This window comes from Chroicocephalus ridibundus, chromosome 10 (assembly GCF_963924245.1).
Source record: "Chroicocephalus ridibundus chromosome 10, bChrRid1.1, whole genome shotgun sequence".
Taxonomy (NCBI): Eukaryota; Metazoa; Chordata; class Aves; order Charadriiformes; family Laridae; genus Chroicocephalus; species Chroicocephalus ridibundus.
Window position 1 is genome coordinate 21,789,549 of NC_086293.1, and position 21,121 is coordinate 21,810,669.

A 21,121-nucleotide genomic window follows, 5' to 3' on the forward strand; every position below is an offset into this window, starting at 1 on the left:
GCAGAGGTATCTGCCACCGTGTCATCATTAAGATCTTCTCTGACATCTCCAGCGGGAAGGTGGCGGCGGTGGGGAACGGAACATCTTCCAGGAGAATTTGCAACAAACCTGTTTTCATCCTGTGCAAGGGTTTGCATTCTAGTGAGGAGCCGGCATCGCCAAGTCAAACGCAAGCAGGCAAGGCTTTTTGCATCTCGCTGCGGCGATGCATTCGCACTCCGCCAACCGCGCAGCCCCCGCCGTCCCCGGTGGGTGCCCGCTGGGTCCCTCCCGGGCAGCTCCGGTGCTGCGGGCGGGCGGGCTGGTGCGGGGCTCGCCGCTGCTCCTCTCCCCGGCTCGCTCGCTCGCTGAGGAAAAGTCGCTTGGGTAATTTCACCACTTCTTGTTCATTTCATCACTTTTTTTTTTTTTTCCCTTTTCTCTTTTTTTTTTTTTTTTTTTTTTTCCCCTTTCCTCCTTCTCAAACAAATTGCGTGTGTGGGCTGAAGTGGCGGCGGTGGGAGGGGAGGTGGGGAAGGGTGGGGGAGAGGGAGGGCTGGCGAGTGGGAAAGCTGCAGTCCACTTGCCAGAAGCTGCTGCACGCACATCAAAGGCACCTTGAACACATGCAGCTGGAGCAGCTCAGAAAGTTCCTGCCGCTGCAGGTTGTTTGCAACTTTACTTCCTTCCTGCCACTTACTGTTCGGAGGCCACGGCGACGGGGGGAGGCGAGGGAGGGGGAGACCGTGTTCTCAAAGCGATCCCCGCTGCGAAGCCATCTCGCGTGGAAGCGCAACTGCCCCAGCCCCTCGCTGCCAGGCGGGGAGCGGGAGGGAGGGGAGGAGGAGAAGGAGGAGGAGGAGGAGGAGGAGGGATCCGAGCACCGACGCGATGGCAGGTCGCAATCCCCGCACACGCATCCTCCCGCCGCCGCCAGCCGGGCAGCCTCCCCGCTTCCCCCAGCCCCGGCCGGGCGGCTCCACGGAGGGCGGGCGAGCGGCCGCGGTGGCTACTGCCCCCCCCCGGCTGGGCTGGGCTGCCACCGCCCGAGCTGCGGTGCCCGGCGGGAGGACGGAGCGGCGGGCAGGGCGGGGGAGACGGGGAGCGGAGGAGACCCCCCCTCCTCGGTCCCCCCCCCCCCCCGGGCCGCCTGGCCGCGGGGAAGCGGGGAGGAACCGCCGTCCCCCTCCCCAGGGCGGGGGCGGTGCGGGGCTGCGGGTCCTCCCCGGCCGCCGCCCCCCGGGCTTCACCCAAACGCCGGGCGCTGGCCATAGGAGCGGCCGCTCGGGTGGCCGCGAGTGACACCGTGGGAGCGTGGACGGCTTTTGTACGCCGAATTTATAGAGGGGAGCCCCTGAAGCCGTGCTGCCTTCCCCCCTTCACCGGCCTGAACCGCTCTCTGTAATCCCAAATCCAAACTTGGCTGTTTGCGTTTAGATGTGCGGCTCCTCGGGTTTGGGAGCCCCGCCGGAAAGATGGAGTCTTTCCGATACCAGTTCAGAGGAGCACCCGAGCCCCCCTGCTGTGCACCCTCATTCACGGTAAAGGCAATTTATAAATACAGTATATCATTTATACACACAGAGTGCACCTGATCACCATAGATTATGTGCAACACAAATGTTGCAAGTGTGCCATCTGAGATCCGTTTGATGGTGTACATGATACTCCCTGATAAAAATTGTCACAGCAAGGTTCCCTGAAGTTAAAATAGCTTCCCAGCCTCAAGGCATCCAGATACCGAGTTTTGCCATTTAATACTGGTAAGTGCTTAGCATTTATTGAGTGCTTTTAAGTTGTTTATATTAAAGGCACAGATTCAGGCCTTTTATGTTTCACCATGATAAAATTAGAAACTTTTATTGTTGCATACCTACGTATACCTAGGGATCTCAGGCCTTTTTAAGAAGAGGCAGCTATTAACAATATTTTTTAAAGCTAGGCAATGTGCTCACTGAGTCCAAACCTGGGGAGAAAGGCTGAGGAAAGTAAAGAAATGTATGCTAACAATAATAACAATAAATGCAAAAACCTTGGAGATGACCCATATAAAAATAAAAAGGAAATCAAAAGCAGACTTCTTCCTCTTTCAGTGTCATTTATATTAAAAGCCCTAGAGGGGTTTTTAGTTATAAACTACAGAAGCAAAATTACATATTCCTGTAACTGCTGCTGCTTGGAAAAAAAAAAAACACCACCACCCAAACCAACATTTATGATTGTTTATAATGAGCAAGATTTAGGTCAGATGGGGTCGTAACCAGAGCCCTGGGAGCTGTACTTGGAGGTGTACAATTTGCGAGGCCAGCTACTGTCTGAGCACGGATGGGTGGAATTAAAGAGCTATCACAAGCCAGCTCCAGAGCTGGGAGAAGCAAAGGCATATATATTTATTTAAAGGACACAGATCAGATAATAACTGGATTAAGAAGAAAAGGAAAGAAGCCTCTTCCCCTGCTCACCCTGTTTATCTGCCAGGAACACTTCACTGCTTCCCTACAGCCATCCATGAAACCTGATGCCAGGAACAGGCTTCTCTCCCGCTGTGGCGCTGGGAATATCCGAGTTCCCAGGGCCATGAGAGAGGTGGAGGAGACAAGGAAAAAAAACCTCTTTCTAAAATTCAGGATAAAAATAGCATCTCAAAGAAAATGACCTTGGTTGGGAAAAGGGCGAGATCCTGTCTTTGAGAGCTTGCCCTGGTCAGTCCAGATATATGATTCCCCTGATACCCCGTTAACCTCCGTGTAGCTAATATTGGAGGCAGCAGGACTGTGGTCCGAGCAACGCTCTCTGCCTGGCCCAGATTCTCACCATCGCACAGGAGGGGAGGATCAACCAACCTCTCTTCCCTTCTCCCCAGCTTCCCTGAGCCCCCGAGGAACTTGAGGACATTTCTTCTCATAGATCGCACACCCTCCCCCATGGCGTGATAACAGCATCAAGATGAATGAGGAGCAACTGCTGACTGGTTACCTGGTTGGTTGTGGAGTTTAAGCTGCGAATGAAAAGCCACCTGAGAAAACCCGACGGGGTCTGAAGAATTCACCTAGCTGATACCCAAACAATATCCAGGGCTTCAGCAGAGCAATTACTGCGTACTCGCTCCCTGGGCGAAATCAAAGGGATGTCTGAGCGTGCAGTATTTATGAGACTGTAACATCTTCTCTTGTCTCGGTGGAGTGAAATATGTTTTGGAAGTACGGCGAATCTTTACACTAACTCAGTAATTGCTTAAGCCTTGCAGGGAAAGGTCCTTGGTTTATGGAAGGCTGAGCCCTGCTTAGCTTAAGCATCTCCATTGACTCTGAAAGTACCCACAGGAGTATAGAGAAAAGGATTGTGCCCTCAAGTAAGGCAAATTTTAGGAAAAGAATCAGTTGCTGGAATGACAGAGAAAACACGTATAAGGAAAACCTGTTATCACAGCAAGGGGAGAGAGGAAGGGCTAGAGAGAAGAGAAGGCAGAGAGCAGGATGGATGGGAGACAGCATGGCAGGCTGGCCTGTAATTCTGACGGTGGGGTAAGGGAATGAGTTAGGATTTCCTTAGTCTTTAGACTTCCCTTCACAAAATGAAGTTTTAATGGATTGTATCTGGTTGGCACTCCACCACCTCCCTGGGCAGCCTATTCGAGTGTCCGACCACTCTTCCTGGGAAGAATTTTCTCCTAATGTCCAGCCTAAACCTACCCTGCTGCAGCTTGAAGCCATTCCCTCTTGTTCTATCACTAATTACCTGTGAGAAGAGACCAGCCCCAACCTCTCTGCAATGTCCTTTCAAGTAGTTGTAGAGAACGATGAGGTCTCCCCTCAGCCTCCTCTTCCTCAAACTAAACAGTCCCAGCTCCTTCAATCGCTCCTCATCAGATTTATTCTCCAGGCCCTTCACCAGCTTCGTTGCCCTCCTCTGCACTCGCTCCAGCACCTCGAGATCTCTCTCGTATTGAGGTGCCCAGAACTGGACACAATACTCCAGGGGTGGCCTCACCAGTGCTGAGTGCAGGGGGACAATCACCTCCCTCCTGCTGGTCACACTATTTCTAATACAAGCCAGGATGCCATTGGCCCTCTTGGCCACCCGGGCACACTGCTGGCTCATGTTCAGCCGCATGTCACTTAGAACCCCCAGGTCCTTTTCTGCCAGGCTTTCCAGCCACGCTGCCCCAAGCCCTCCTGCTCTGGTTGACCATACCATGCTCTTAATTTGCAAAGGAATATTTTTGTTTGAGAAGTGGATTGGATGGGGTGTGGGTACTAAACCATTGGGGATTTGGCTCGCCAGGACCACAAAGAGAACTTTTGCTGGCAAGAAAGAGGAAAAAAATAATAGAGGAGGAGGACGCAATAATAAAATATCTAAGAAGTATGTGGTCATGGAAGAATCTGCTCCAACAGAAAAATGCTGGAAGTCACAGCAGTCAGGGAGCAGCTGGAGAGAGCAGCAGACAGCGCAAGGAAGGGAGCACATGGGAAACAATGGGAGATGAAGCATGAAGAGGAAGAATTAAAATCCAGTGAAAAGCAAAGAAGCCGGTGCCACTGAAGCTGTCAGTTTGGAGTTGTTATTATTTGGGATTTGCCCTTCTCTTTGTCTATTTTTGTTATTTATCCCTAGCCAGAGTCCAGGCGTTCAGCTTTACTTATTTGTGTAATCCGCCTTTGCTTGCCTGTTGGTATTCCTGAGTAAGAGATGTCCGGGGATGCGACAGGAGTGGGGGCTGGGATAAACTGCTTTGGTTTTCCTGTAAAACAACAATTTTAATGCCTTGCAGCCAAAAAATAAACTTGGTGTCAGGCAAAGCCAGATCGAGGAAGAAAATGTTCAAGGGCAATACATCATTGAACAGGTTAAGCCTAACGATTTCAGGAGAAATTATGACTAGCTTGGCATTTGTCTGCCATTCTGCAGTCTCAGGTACCTCCTCACAAACCAGTGCCAAGTGAAATGGAGAAAGGCTGAAGGGTTAGCGCAGGGATATCCCAGCATCACAGAAATTGTTTGCAGGCTTCCACCCATTTGTTGCCCATCCGTAATTTCGCTTTCCCTAATCAGTGGGAATAGAATGATTAGATTTAGCTACAAGTGGTTTAATACCCCTAGGTGCAAACTACAGTCAAGTAATAAACTATTTTTACCATGTAAATGAAAATAATTAGTGGTAAAAATAGTCCTAATATTTTTTTTGTAGGTAATAAAAATTCTGCGAATCACGCTGTCATTAGAAGTCGCTTACAAAGCCGTGACTGCAAACAGTAGCTGCATGAGCGATTAGTATCTTGCCTGTGCTCCTTATTTGACAGGACCAAAAATACACGCTTAAAAATACACTCTTTGAATATAGGTTTCAGTCCTTTAAACTGATGTATAGAAGATGACCCATCCTACGTAGATGCTAATTTGAGAGCTGGTTGTTTTTAATTACAGGAGCAATACACGTTTTGTTTGGCGGTTCATTTGGGTTTGTTTTTTAATTAAAAAACCCACAAGAATATTAATCCCAGATTCTGAGGCATGCTTAGTATGAAATCTAGAAAAGGCACCCTCCAAAGGAAGGAAAATTCAAAGCGAAAGGTGGAAATTCGGCCCTCAAGTTTTGTCTGCAGAGGGGAAGTTGAGGGAGTTATTCTAGCAGCCCTCCCGCTTGAGAATAAATATGATTTTTAAAAAGGTGTGGAACTGTGTATCCTTAGCAGTGTCCCAGCAAGGGAGCGGTGGCCCTGGGTGCAGGGGGAAGCACTCGCTGGTGGGTTTTCTCCGCTGCAGAAGCCCCCGGGTCCTGGGGACCTGCAGGGAGAACTGCGGGTCTCGGGCACTAGAGGGCACAGCCACCGCTTCTCTTGTGAGCCCTGTTAAATTCCCCCTTTTTTTTAAAAAAAAAAAATAAATCATTTTCCCCTTTATCGTCAGAAGGTTTTCTTTAAACATTTGTCCCCTTTTATCTCTGCGGCCCAGTATTGGTTTCTAAATAAAAGTTTCCTGTGATGGTATATAATTAGTCCGATTTTCCCTCCGGATTCGCTCACGTCATGAGAATAAACTTCAGTGGTTTACAGCCCTGGACAAGCACGTTGCCGCGGCACTCGAAGGGAAATCCTGCCCTTGTCACTGCGAGGACAGACAGATTAACGAGTCTGCTACGGGATGGCGTTTCCTATTTCGCTGCGGTGTGACTGCATGTAGCCATATTACTACTGATAAAGTGCTGGTCACCTCGGTCAAAACAGGGGCTTTATGGCAGAAAACGTAATTAAAGGGCGTCTTAAAGGAAACGGCTCTAAGCCTTGAATTTTAATATACATAAAAATCAGAGCAAGGTAACATTATAAATTTTCTCCGGATGGAATTATGGTCTCAATTGTGAGAAGTACCTGCCCATTCCTTTTCTCATTTCTATTACTAAGGATGACTGCATAATGCACTTTACAAACCCAGCTTCGTTGTATCAGGACTAAATAACGCAGCCAAAAGGCGCAGCTATTCTGCCGTGGTTAGAGCGGTGCTTTATTTTGGTAGCCAAACTGGAAGCATTGACTGGGGAAGAGTTATTATTGTGCCGCCTGGTTTTCTTGCTGCTTCGCTATTGACAAAGCATCATTTATCATGCTTTGCATTCCAATTTTTCTTTGCATGTTTTCCAGCTCATCATAACATAATTACGTTTCTGTTTCTTCCAGCCAGGGGCTGATACTTTCTTTTACTAAGACAACAGCTGCACTGCACAACCTTGATGAATCCCCATAAGGGTAAAATGTGTCTGTGGTGCTTGTTTCTGCCTTGGCAACCCAAATGTTCAAGCTCTTTTTAATGACAAATGCTGTTCTAAAATGCACCCAACCCCGATGCTTTCATAGCATTTCTCAAAATGAGGTTTTATATTGTAATTTAGAGTTGAAATATTAAACATCCCGGCTGGTTTGTAATTTTAAAGGCTTCTTTTGTAGCATTTCTTTTTATAGTGTTTATAGATTCATAAATACCGAGGTGGAATTTTAGAGGGCCACGGTTACGGATGTGCAATTTATTTTTTTGAATGAAATTGATTTTATGTGTGAAAATCAGCACAATCTGGAGGTCTGCTTTGTGCCCCTAAAAGGCATCTTAAGGGAGCTTTTGTGGTACAGGTGAATCATTTCCTTGCTTGGCCTCAGTTGATCCAGCCACACTGCGACGTAAAGGTAATTATAGCAGCCTCCCCTAAGAAGTGCATTAACTCCTAGTGATGGAAAGTGCCGTAAAAGACACGCAGTGTTTTTATTATTACTTACTGGGATATTTTATTTAACTCTAATTTAACCTGAGATTTCAAAGTACTTCGGAAAGGAAGGGTAAAATTTTTATTTTACGGGGGGAAATCAGGGCAGGGAAAAGGAGGGCTCAGTGCTGGAGGCGAGCTCATTAAGAGCCCGTTCTTAATGCTCCTGATTTTGTTTACCCAGTTATACCATTACTAACTCCCATCTCATCTAGAAATCTATCCATCAGAGCACCGTGAACAACTGAAGCAGTAACTTTTCCACTCGATAAAGATTACCCAGATTTGCAAGTATAGGGAATATTGTGTGCTGGGCAAAACCACAGCCTGGATAACTACATTCTTCAGGGCAAAATTTTTCCTACAATTTGGCTTTCTATCCTAATCTCCGGGATGTTGTTGCTGCTGCCACCATCGTTTGAAGAGTGGTTTTATTTACATATACAAATTACAATAATCCTGTATATGGAGGCAAGAGTTTCAACTCATATGATGGGTCCTATTTACATCTGTGTGCGCTGTATCTAAGGATACTTCGGGATATTTGAGCACGAGGGTGTATGTAGCAACGTTTTAGTTCTGGCCGCTGACAGATTGGTTACTGATTTAATTGCCTGAAAGGCTCTTAGATGTTGATGAAGACTGTACCTGCCCAGCCAGGGCATCATCTCTCCATGAATGGCGAGTATAATTCTGCTGTTGCTAGAAAAGGTAGCAGGCTTGTTGTTTTGGCTATACCGTGAACGTACGGCTCATGAGAAGAGCTTGTCTTGTGCCGCTTCTTCCTAATAACCCCATGGCGGATTCTGGCGGATTCTGCTCGGATATATTTTAGCTTTTTTTTCTCGCTTATCTTTGGTTTCTTTACTCAGTCCACTCGCACATGTTCAGTGTAAGATATGCATTTTCTTTCTGATTCATGTACAGTAATTACTTCCTAACATCTGCCTAACAGATTTTGTAAGAAAAGTAACTCTGCAAATATTAAGAAAAAAAATTGATGTATGAAATCTTTGAAATCTCTATTACTGGGGTTTGTTATCCACAGCTGACTGGATTCATTCCCAGCCAGGAAGCTGGTTCAGCAAAACAGCTGCATCAGTTATTTAACTGGAGGCCTGATTCTGCTCTTGTTCACACTGGTGTAAATCAGGAGTAGTACTAGAGAAAATGCCGAATATCCCTAGTGCAAAATGCACGTTGGAGAAAAAGTAAACATTATGGTGTGGGACAAGAAGAGAATTCCATGGGATACTCTGCCATCCCGGTACAGGTGTTAGGCAGAATCTTTGTTTCTCACAGAAACCTTACGCCAAATATGCTGCTCGCCCCTGGCAGCACTCTCCCGTAATATACTGGGGTAGCACCAAGTGGCCAACAAAATTAAGGCCCAGTTGTGCTCAGCGTTGCACCCTAATACCATGAATTCACACGGGACTTATTCTGTACTAAGCACCACTTTCATTCCTGTTTGCATCTGGTTCATAATGGTTCCCTGGCAGTTATTTAATTTTTACAGTATCCGCTACAATTTACTTTGTACCTTCTAGTCCAGGAAAATACATTCACTGGTTTTCCTCCTAGGCTGAATTAATGCATGTCACAATTAACCCGGAAATACACTTTGAGAAAGGGGATGTCAAACAGGGAGCATTGCAGTGAAAAACGGGACAAAGCATCCGTGGGCAAAGTATTTCCTATACAAAGATGACAGTGCTTTTATCTCAGGACAACAAAGGATTGTTACCAGAGTCTCATGTGCTTCAGAGATGGACATCCTCAGTCTTCAAGGCCGTTAACACCCTTTGTATTTGATCTTATTATAAATTATCAGCATGTGCTGTTAATAACATCAAAAGTTACGGTATCTGAGGGTTCACGCCCCAACCTTCATCCTGTTTCCTCCAACACGAGATGTCTATTGTATCTCGGCTACAGCCATTGATTCTCATGTAGCAAAGGTATCTGTGGGTTATTTGTGCTTTGGAGTCACGAGCATCTGCAGTCGCTGTGGGCTTGTCGTGCCAGTTCAGGTTCCCGTTACAGACCCGTCGGCGGGGCTTCCTCAACTCCTGCACACGGGAACCTTCCAGGTCACCGTACCATGCTTTGATACCAGCGTGTGTTGGTTATTCTTACTTGGTGACTTTTCCTAGTACATCACTGAATCTTCTCTGGAGTTACAGTAACTTTTAAAACGGAAATCTAAGGTTTGGAGATGCTACCCTTTCAGGCACAAGGGGAAACACTCAGCTCCTGGGTGTAGGTATGTTAGAGATGGTGGAGTCTCCGTCTCTGGAGACATTCCAAACCCGCCTGGACGCGTTCCTGTGTAACCTGCTCTGGGTGACCCTGCTCTGGCAGGGGGGTTGGACGGGATGATCTCCAGAGGTCCCTTCCAACCCTATAATTCTATGATTCTATTCTATGATTCTATTCTATCTGCACGAAACGCCATGATTCCCAGCCCCGGGAGGTTTTAAGGAAGAGGAGAGCAGAGGGAAGGCTGCAACATTCAGCCCCGGAGCCAGAAAGCACCCAGCATCTTCTTCCCCTCCTGTGCTGTGAAATGCGTGTGAGATGCTGGGCAACGCGTGTGCCCTCCGTCCCACCCTGGGACCTGTGCCCGGCGCCGCCGCACCGCAGGGATGGGGCTACAGCAGCAGCTACGCTTTGGTTTAAAACAAGGACAGACTCCTAGCCTTTGATGTTGTGGGGCTCGGTCTGAAACGAGACAGGGGTGAAACCAATCCAGGAATGTCTGCCGGAGTCCAAACCCTCCCTCCGCAGGCACATACCCCGGACTGCACCCCGGCAGCACAGGTCTCTGCCATGGCCCATCTGCCTCCACTTCTGCCCCCAGTTTCAAATCTCTTCAGCAATTCGTTCTGCAACAAACAAGGATTTCTGGGGCAGCTTCAGTAAGCCCAGACAGATCCTTCTGCTGCTCTGAAGTCTGCGAGTGTGAGGGATTCATTCAGCACAGCACCCCTTGGCCATTCATATCTATCTGATGATCAAATATATTTTTAATTATCAATCTGAGGTGACTTTTTTCCCCCCCCCCCACTAGACAATACCCAACTGTATTGTAAGAGCTTTTGGGAATGAGCCAGAGAATTTGGCAGCAAGATATGGAACATTTGGGCTTTCGACACTTAGGAACATATGGAAAGAGGTTTGGAAGATTGCCATATGGGGTGTAACTTGGAAGATGCTACATTTTTTCATCCTTTTTTTGTGGACAGAAGTAGAAGAAATTTTACTTTTTTGAAGGCTCCGAATTCCTGTTCATTTTCTGTGATGGACTGCTGCTCTAGAATAAACCGCTATGCTCAGTTTGAGCAAAATCAGCTGCATGTTTATGGGCAACTGTAATTAAAAAGGTGACAGTATTGCAGATCTTTCCAAGTTTTTACCTCCTAATCCATGAGATCCCTCACAGGTGAACTCACAAAGCTAACGTCTGGTGACACAGATCATGGGGTGGAAGAGGATATCTGGTGCCTGCCCTGAGCCAGGATGCGTGCCATCCTCTTTGAGGATAAGGCCCTGCTAGGCGGTCCATTCTTGCTCCCCATGACCATGTATCTCCCCATTGCCTCGACACCCATGGATGGACAGACAGTTCAGGCTCTCTGTCTGCTCCTGGGACACAGTTTCATCCCGTGGGTTGGAGCTCCAGCACTACACTACAAATGCCAGCCATGTTTGGAGCAGCAGGGCATGGGAGAGAGGAGCCACCTCCAGCTCAACGCTCAGGACCGGACGTGTACAAACCAGCATCGTCTTCGTTCCACTTTAGGGGCAGATGCCTCATGCCCATGAGGGGAGGAGTCCACGTCTCTCAATGTTATTGCCCCTGTTTGTCATAAAAGCAATGCATGTTTTCTTCATATTTGGTAATTCATTCCCCATAACCACCACATAAGAAAGGGGTTTTAAATCCATTTTTGGTGGCACAGTCGTGCACCAGGTTGGAGGGCTGTGGCAAATGCAGAATTTATTGGAATACACAAACCGGGACATCTTTCTTAATTTGCACAATTGGCACGTGGGCCCTGCAGCTTAGTGAATACTAATTAATCTCTCCGACTGGTAGAAAAGCATCATCCTGGTGTAGCGATGAGGGACAAAGACCAAAGAGAGTTCAGGGGCTTGTGCTGAGTGACAGATAAAGTCACAGCAGCCAGAATTACGGTCATCTTTGGTGTCCTGAACAGTAAATCACCCAACTTTGCCAAGACTCCATCCGAACAGCAGGATGGAGGCACTTTGGGGCTTTTCCCCTCTATCCCTGTCCCCAATAGCTCGGTTCAGGGCGGGCTGCAGGTCTTGTCCCACCAGAGCGCTCAGGTTTCCCTTCCTCGAGGAGTAAGAGCGATGGGGAGGAGGTGTATGCCAGCTCTGCCTTCAGCGGGGAGCTGGAAACCAGCCCGGGTACGCACTCGCTTCTGGGAATTGGGAAGCATTCTCAGACCCCGCGTTCTGGTTATAGTCTGAGTGTTTCTTGCCCACAAATTCACTGCGGCTTTTTTACCTGCATTTTCATGTGACGGTTTGTTTCAACACATGCAGCCAAATAATGACTAGATGGAGCAAGGTCCTGTTACTTCTTTGCTAACGGCATGCCCGGGGTCACTACGGTACCGGTAGGTTATGAAAGGGATAAGTGAAGACTAAGGAGGTGACATCCCGGAACAGGAATTGAGCATCCAGGGCAGAGGAAAGAGCATCTTCTCCAAAGGAATTCAAAGACCTGTAGCAATAGCTCTTGAGGACTGACCACGTAGGTCAGGAGAGCAAAAAAAGATAGGCAGATGATAAATCATTTGAATGGGATTTATTTTAGAATGAATCCTCTCCCTTTCTGAATAAAACCGGGGTGAGTCTGGAGCATTTTTTAGCCTCGTATCCTGTGGCTGCAGCATTTCTGAGCCAGCTAAAATCTGATTTACAATGTTTTTAAGATTTTTCTTCCTCTCGCAGCACATACCCTGAGAAACATTTTAGTTATTTCCACTTTCTGTGACCACAACAGCCCCAAGTTCTGCTGTTCTGGGTCTGCACTTCCCTTCCTGAATTTCAGTTTTGGTGTCCATTTAGAAATCTTTTTGACCCTAACACAGTCATACCCATAATTCTCTTAGAGAGATTAAAAAGCAGTAAAAACTGATGGACAGAACAGCATTTCCACAAACGCCATCCGGTTACATGCTTCTTTGCATCTCCATTCCCATCTCTACCGATCTAAAGGGAGAAAAAAGGCTCTCCTATCAGCCCGTTCCTTCTGTCTGATTAACTGGTGGCTATCACGGGTCTTCCTTCGCGCTATTACAGTTTCATTTCCAGAAAAAAAAAAAAAAACCTGATGGATGTTGAGCTCCTGGATTGTGGCATCACCGCAAAAAAAAAAAAAAAAAAAAAAAAATCAGGTTTCTGTTTATACTAAAGGGCCGGCAGTACCTCCTTAATCAGGCTGTCTGTTCATTGGAAATCAGCAGATATTTTGCCTAAAAGCATCCGGCAGCGCAGTATAACTCAGTACTAACTGCTTCTCTGGGCGTCGGGGGGAAACCCCAGAAAAAAGGGTGTAGGTGCAGTTAGAAGCACTGATGAGTTGACTTTGGGGGCTTTCTTTTGCCATTTTTTTTTTAAGATCGCCTGAATTTGATGGAGGCTCTTTCATTTAAAAGACAGAAAGACCTACAAATTAAGCAACATCTAGCTCCTAATGTGTGAAACTGCAATTTGCATACATCATGGCAGCTGCTGAGATGGTCCTTATTACCTCTGCTGGAGTGTTAATTTAGCCACAACTTTCTCATTTATTTAAATGAAAAAGCAGCGGGTGGCTGGCATGCCACATTATCTGTCAGGCAACCTGGGAATCAGGTTGACAGACCCAGAAAGAGATTTCAATTCAGAGGGACTGCGGGGGTGCTGCCCCCCCCGTCCGGTGGTCACAGGCGAGCTTGAGATTGCCCTTGGCCTGCTCTAAAGGTCAACACTTGCCCTAAGAAAAAAAAAAATATAAAAAAAACAATGTTGTATTTGGACATAAGAGAATAGATAATAGGATTAAACGGGAAATCTCTCTGTTTCTGTTTTTTCTCTCCCTATGTATCCAAACCGGCACCGCGTATATGGATATGAGAACCAAAATATCATTACTGGTTCTAACATAACACAAACGGAATTACCGCCATTTGTCGAGCACCTAGTGTACTGGGGTCCAAACCCACCCTCAGGGCCGGAACGCGCTCCGGCTCTCTGCCCCAGCAGGAGGATTCCAAAGCTGCCCGGGAGGGATGTGCCGGGAGGAGGGATAAGCAGTGCCGGCGCCATCAGCGCTGCGGCCAGCCTGGAGCCGCTTCCACATGGGGCCAACGCCAAGTGGATGAACAGACGTCACCCAATTGCTCGGGTGCGGGAGGTAAAGCAAATGTGAGCCCCCAAATCGGAGGGTGCCGCACTCTTTGGGAAAAGAGGCCGAGGAGCCCCGGGGAATCGCTCAGCCGGGAGGAGCGAAGAGCGGTGGCTGTGCCAGGGAGTCACCCGTGGGTACGGAGACGAATGTGAGGGTCTCCTCTTCTGAGCTACAGTGTTGTGCCACCGTTTAACGGCGCGCCTGTATAAAACTATGTATTTGTCAGTGGAGAACACGCCATGAGCAAAACTGCAGAACCTCAGCAAGAGGAGGTGGGTTTAGTTCGGCACGTTGGCTGCAACGTTTCAGGGGCAGCAAAGAAAAACCACGTCCTGAGAGCCACCACGTACCACCCAGAGCTTCACTGACCTGACGGAGGTCTCTTCTAGAGTTCAGCTATTTATACAGGACCGTGGCTTGTGGGTCCGCTCGTTGCAAGCCATGGCGTATCTTGCACGCACATCACCCACCAAAACAGGGTTTCTGCTTTCGGATGAACTGTAAATGTTGTGTAGCTGTTCCCAAAGTCTGCACTCTTGGAAACTGGTCCAACTTTAGCCTAAAAAGGGAGCATTTTTCCAATAGGTGAATCACAAGCCGCTGAGATTTAGAAGGGAATTTCTTTGTTCACGTAACGCCAGAAGGGTCTGTCTGAGAGTGCCATGCAAAAATTGCTCTAAAACATTAAATTCAACACATATTTCCTAAACACCAAAATATTCACATCAAACGTGTCTCTTCTGCCTCCGACACCTACTTCTTATCATTGTTTTAAAATACATTGTGTTAAAAGATCAGGCGTTTGTTGTGTTGTCACAGATATTTTCCCCTTGCCATTAACCTAACGAAGTTCAGCACAAACTTTTGTCTTCACCCACTCCTCAGCCATTCATTTTTATAATTAAAATCACCATGACAACAGATAATGATATCAGAACGAAAGGATTATGACTTAATTACATGAGGAAGGTGAAAACAGGCTTGGCTTACAGCAGAGAAAGCTTTTAATTTGAGCAAAAGTATCGGGGGCCTGACTCACCGCGGTGTTACTCCACTTGTGTAATTACAAAGCGCTGCTGAGAGCCGCCCAGCGGTCGCCCCGCTGCAGGACGGCGTGTCCCGGTTCATTTGGTGAAGTGCAAGAGAAATATTGAGAATTCCGCGTGCGACAAAAAGGAATTTGTCTCAAAAGCCTTAGTTAGTGTTTTTGTGAAACAGGCTTGTTATAGAAATTAGCAGAAGAAACGCACCCATAAAGGAGACATGGTTATTATTACAGTAGCGGGGTGGTTTCATATAAATAAAATTCATTACATAAATACTCTGCGCTAACCACCACGAGACTATAAATTGTTCCCCATAACAGGAGAGCGAGGCAATTTAGGGGTATGGTCCGTTTTTATCACAGCTGTGGCATTGCGTCTGTTCACTGTTCCATCTTGGCTTCTGTGAAAACTATACTATCAGATTGGATATTTTTATTTCTAAGATACAGCTGAACTTTTAATGAGAACAATCTGGGAGTTTAGACAATATGTATCTTTCTATCTGATATATTGAATTTTCTGACATGAGTAAACTTTAATCACTTTGATATTTTTTTCCTAGTTTTGTTCACAAATGATATGAAATATACTTTTTAAAATTATGTACACCTTAATTTTCCCCCTAAAACCAACAAACTGCTGTTAACAGTTGAACATTCCTGAACACTCCCTCCATGGCTTTTGGAAAAACTCTGTAATAAAACTATCAGGCTAAAAATCTAGATAAGGAAATACATTTCATTTTCAATTTTCTTCGAAGCTATTATGATCAATCAACCAATTCGTACAGCCAATAAATAAATTAATGCCATTTAAAAAAGAACATTCCGAAAACCCCTTACTGTCTTTCTCAACTAAAAGTATAGGCTCAACATTAATCAATTTTATAACCCTAATTTTTGCTTAATCTTTTTTCCATCTTTGCTTAAACATATGGAGATATAAATAGTGTATTATGGCCCTTTCTATTCTCCTTTAATTTGCAGAGTACAAGATCTGCAGCTGATGTAAATCAGTGCGGCCCCACTATTCTGGACCAATTTAGAGGATCTGTTTCTCATTTACATCAACACAAACAAGAAGATAGTCAGGCCTCATGTCTGACTAAAAATACACAGATAACACTTAGATTCGGTCAGGAATCCTTATTTTATGCGCAGCTTCAGCTCTTAGTGATCTAGCGAGGGCAGGAGAAACGGTTTGGGGAGGTTTGTCTCAGCTGTAGAGGCAGTGGCCTTGATGTCGAGAGTGACTCGGGTAAGGTCAACGAGCACCAGCATCTCCTCTGGTGCGGTGCCCCGGCCTCGGCGGTAAGTGGGAGCCAGTCTGGTCATCACCTACGCCGGAACCGCTCCAACCGCCCAGAAACAACAGTGAGACAGAGACGTGCCGTGTGCCCGTGGCAAGGTCTGGAGGGGGGGACACCATAACTCTTTAGGTGGGCCACCAACACAAGGGGTGACTGTGCCGCCTCATGGAGGAGCCCGCGGGTTTTTAGTGCTGAGCCTGGCAGGCGGTGGGGCAGGCGGGGGGGGAGGAGAGCAGCACCGCTGCCCGTCGGCTGAGTCCGAATGTACCCCTGAGCGTGACATTAAAGCAGCTCCTCGTCCCAGCCAGGAGCCCAGCGAGGGCTATTTATAGCCCTGGCACCTCGCTGCTCGCCAGAAGCTCTGTGCTGCTGGGTGAGATCTCCGTTTCCCTCTCCCACGCGCTCTCACAGACACCTGCCGCTCGCTCCCGGCGTCGGAAAGGTACATGTAAATCCTTTCCCCTCTCAGAGCAGGAAAGAGAAGGGAGTTTGGCGCTGAGACGATGGGCAGCGTGGGGACGCCAGGGCCGGGCTGCTTTGGGTTGCCGGGAGCGGGGGGAATTTGTGGGCAGGGGCACGTGAATGTATGTCCTGGGGAACCCGTAAAGGTGCTGGAGAAGGCGCCTACACAGGGCGATGCGGGGTCAGTGCGGGGCAGCCACACGGCGGGGAGGCTGTAGGACCCATTGCCGGTCCCAAAATCGAAGCGCTCTCAGCTCCTTGCAGCGCCTGCTCTCCAGTTCATAAAGCAAATGTAAGATGTTAATTACAAAGTTAGGATGGGAACCCCTAAACGATATCAAACTTGGGGTCCGATTGCAGCTCTCTGGGGTTTGCCAGCAGTCTGGACACAGGATCAGCCTGCGGAAGCAGAAATTTCGGCGTCTGAGCTCTGTGCGCGCGGGGGGGGCTGTCCATACTCCACGAGTCTGCAAACATCCAGGCTTGCTTCCAGCAAGGAAGCTCGGAGAAACTCTCGCTTCTCCCATGAAGGTATCTATACGTGCCTGGGACAGATCCTGACCATCAAGAGGCTGAGCGTTCTTGCTGTGGGGGCTCAGCGGGGATTGCAGCTGTACGGAATGCGCGTGTCGGTGCAGGGGCCGTTTCGGAGGTGGTGCTCTGTTGTTGCCATGGGTTGCTATGAATTTTCTTTTCCATGGACGTACCCAGGTATTTTTCATTGGTAGTGATTGAAACTGCAACTAGAGAAATTTAGGGGCAAGGCTGGATTCGAGCAGTAACTAATGGAATGCTGACATCAAGTTATACGGGTTTACAACTTGAAATTAATTTTCAGTTCACTGCTGACAGGGATATTAAAGCTTTTACATACCAGCATTTGCTCACCAAACGGATACATACTTCAGAGTGGTATGTAAATGTTGGCAATGAGAGTTCACAATCTTTTCTGTTGTAAAAATGCAAATAGAGCCTAGTTTGAACCAAGTTATTGGATTATCTTTCTTTTAATTGTGATAGAGTCCAATTTACACAGTATGGTATGACTGTTACAGAAAGTAAGCCTTTCCTATACTCGCCAGTATGTTTAGATAAATGCAAAAAGAGAAACCTCCAAGACCTTTGCCAGGCTGCTTAAAGGGCTACTGAAATGTGTTTTAGAAATACATTTTCCTTCTGCTGGATACGTAAAGAAACTTGCGCACCCTCCTTCTGCGAATGAGCACTTGGCCATTTCAATTAGTTTTGATATGTAAGAAAACGATCTGCACATGCGAACTGTAAAAGAAATGGGCTCTGTATGTATATATTTAGCTTCTATTCTTCTCATGCAATTAATGCACATAATTGGCTGAGACTGGGATTTGTTTATAAGCACTTGTTTGTGAACCAGCCACATCCATTTTCTACTCCAATCATGGGATTCTTTTGACTGACTTCACTGAGCTTTGAATCAGAGTAAGATTAAGGTCAGGTGAAGGCATATTTGAAACGATGGCCCGCAGGGTCTTTCATTTTCAGCTTCTTTGATTTTTTTCGTGAATCTATAACAGTTTAAAGAAAAAAAAAATATGCCTGGTATTTGCTGAGATAGGATCAATATTAATCCAATCCCACATCTAGGCCTCTATCTTGGCAGTAAACGGAGCTCAAACTGTCAAATCTTTCCAGAATCGTAAACTACCCAAAGGCTTTGAAAACTGATCAAAGCCTCTTCAGGTCTCCGATGGTCAAATCTGCTCCCAAACACGGTTTCTGAAGCTTTGCAGGCTGCTTAAAATCCTTCTGTTAGGTGTCAAGCTTCTCCTAGCCCAAAGAGCCTTGTTGAGTCCCGTTTTATTTTTAATTAAGAGCAATGAAACGAGAAGGAAAACAAATAAGCTCCTGCAGAAAGGACATGCCGTGTCTGTAGCAGTCTGAGTGGGGGTGGCCCCGGCCTCAGCCGGCAGCGGGATGCTCGCAGCGGCAGGGGTGCGGTGATGCGCACCAGGGAACGCAGCGCTGACACAACTCTCTACATCTACGGCAGCAGCTTGTCGGTCAGCAGCCCGTCCTCCTGCACCGAGAGCTTCCTTCGACACCACTCGCGGACTCTAAAGCGCTAAGAGAGCTCCCATGAGCAGGAGCCGGTCCGTGCTTGGGCAGTGCGGGCCCTCGGCCTGCCTCGCCCCAGGCTCCTCGGCATCAGGTGGCGCGGGAAAACAAACAAGGTGCCCAGGCACTGAGGGAGAAAAGCGGTTAAAATCTCTCTCAGAAGGATCGTCGTCCTTTATCGTATATAGGCTCATGACATAATTGGATTTGTAGAGTTCACAGTTTGAAAACTTTACAATTCCTTCCTCCCTTCCAGCAATAAATCAGTTCCGATCACCTGAAACGCGCCTGCTGTGGGGCTGATCCCGGGAGATCGATGGGGCTGAGCAAGGGCTTTAATGGGAAGGAGGTCGTGTCATCTGGTGAACCTTTTAAAGCTGCCTATGCAACTTAAGGCTGAAGCTTTACATTTGAAAGTGATGCAGACACTTCAGTTCCCAAATTCCACAGTGAGCTTAAGCAGCACTCGGACTTTTAACTTAATTAGATGCCTTTGAAAACCTGAAAATCCTAAATGTCCAAGTAGCTAGCAACTGACAGAAAACGGCAGGCTTCGGAAAAGTTACCCTGGCTGCGAGTAGTTATGGTGAGACTTGAGACACATCCAAACACTAAATGCCTAATTGTCCCAGCGAACCGTTGCTGACGCTTACCTGTACGCCCTCTCAAACCATCTAGGCACACATTTCCTAAAAAGAATTGGGTGTCCTCCCACTTAAATGCTCTGCCACAAGGTTGCAGATTTTACCTGGGCAGAATGGATGAAATTCTTTCAAGAAATACTATCTAACTCAAAGCAAGAAAGCGAGCGTTCCCCGAAACCATGAGTGGCCCTTTCGGCACAGGTCTCTAGGCACAGACTAGAAATGCTTCCCGGTCCCACCACTGATAACTGTTCTTTGAACGTGCTTTTTCAGCCAGTTGGGCATCTAACTAACTTACGTAGATTTAGCCGGTTGATTTCATCACAATTTGTTCCCAATGATACCATGTGGGACCGTATCGGTAACTTCACTCAAGACAAAGTATCTAGTTTATCCCCTATTATCCCAGAAAAAATGAAGACAATTAGATTGACACAATTTGTTCTCAGTAAATAGGTGCTATAGCTGCTTTTATCACCTTATTGCCCTCTAAATTCTTATAATTCAATCCTGTAATAATTTCTTCAGGCACCTTTCCAGGTATCAGAATTAGGATAATAGTTCCCATTATCCAACAGATACAGGAACATCCATAATTCCCCGAAAGCTTCCTTTCTATATCTTATCGTATCTTTCCCCTATATCAAGACGAGCGTTGTTATTTGCCCTTCTCGAGCACTGCGGGATCTTTCGCACGATTTAAACCCCCGATCTTAAATGCCAGCACAGCCTTCATAATTAAACCCCGAGATTGTAACGTTATTATCATCTGGGTACTGATTTCTGCCTCGCTGTGGCTGTCAGCCAAGTGTCATAATGCATACAATTAACAGATTTGCTTCTCAGCTTACTGATAACAAAGGAAGCACAAATAATTCATGGGCAGAGGCACCGGTTCTTTGATGTGACTGAACTCTGATCCTTCCAGCACCTGAAGGGAGGCAGGCTGAAGACAGGGCAGCCTCATTAAGGCGAAGAAGAAGTAAAAAGAAAATAAAAAAGCAAGCGGAGGAGGAAGAGGAGGATGGGAGGATGCAGGAGGTGCCCCCCCGGCGCCGCAGCCCCCTGCCCCACGCTGGGTGCTGTGACCTCTCCTGGGCCGGGTCCCGCCGCTCCCACCCTCCCACCGCAGCGCGGGAAAGAGCAAATTCCTTGGTACTGGGCGGGGGGAAAAACAAGAAAAATCCACATCCCAGACAAAAATACAGACAAAATAATGTCTCTAATTACAAGGTAGCTTTTCCCGCCCCCCCCCACGTTCCAGAGGTTAAGGGAAATTCCTGATGAGATGCTTCCATCTGGTTTACAGTCCCTTAGCGCTGGGGCAGTTCAAAGAGGCTGCAGAGTAACTGAGAATTGAGGACAGCATTTATTTATAGTTTGATAGCCTCATAAAAACCGTAGAGCTGAGCTCACAGCAGTGCGCTTATTTATGTTTTGAACTGCTCATGCAGCACCCCACCGCCTTGCAAAACGTATGCTGTAGCTCCTGCATAAAATTATACATGACTCTTCATAAGGTTCATGACACAAAGGCAAAAAAAAAAAAAAAAAAAGTGAAATTAGACTAACAAAACAGCTGATATAAAAATAGAAGTAGCAGCCAGAACTGGAGGAAAATTAACAGCACGGTTCTGAAATAAAGTAACATCAAATGAAGATTTGTACCTGAATCCATTTTTCACTACAGAAGAAAAAAAAAAAAAATCCCAAAACTCCGAATAAGGCAATAACTCTGATTTCAGCTCCTGGTGACATTACAAAGGATTCGAGCCCCACACTGAAGGTTTTATAATGACAACCCAGCCTCTGGCACAATCTCAGTATAGCGTCTCACTGCAAATTATATTTGTATCACATTTATCCTTTCTCTTAATATCAATGTACCATCTTTTTCCTCTG

The 21,121-nt window shown here is 46.9% G+C and overlaps 2 protein-coding genes across 5 annotated transcripts in view; one reads left to right on the forward strand and one right to left on the reverse strand.

Moving 5' to 3' along the window:
- MGLL (monoglyceride lipase) overlaps positions 1-21,121 on the reverse strand; it is a 109,732-nt gene that overhangs the window by 66,150 nt on the left and 22,461 nt on the right. Inside the window, exon 1 of one of the 3 annotated variants that reach the window (XM_063348300.1) lies at positions 680-817. The exons of 1 other annotated variant lie outside the window; for it this stretch is intronic. Coding sequence is in view for 1 of the 2 variants with exons in the window: in XM_063348298.1 (XP_063204368.1) it covers positions 109-118 (10 nt within the window). In the remaining variant the exon portion in view is untranslated. Of the gene's footprint in view, positions 1-108; positions 419-679; positions 818-21,121 lie in introns of those variants that run through there. One more of the 3 variants, XM_063348298.1, reaches the window with a different exon arrangement.
- Positions 15,970-21,121, forward strand: part of KBTBD12 (kelch repeat and BTB domain containing 12) — a 44,660-nt gene continuing 39,508 nt past the window's right edge. For both annotated transcript variants that reach the window (XM_063348295.1, XM_063348296.1), the window contains exon 1: positions 15,970-16,461. The gene's annotated coding sequence lies outside the window, so the exon portion shown is untranslated. The remainder of the gene's footprint in view (positions 16,462-21,121) is intronic.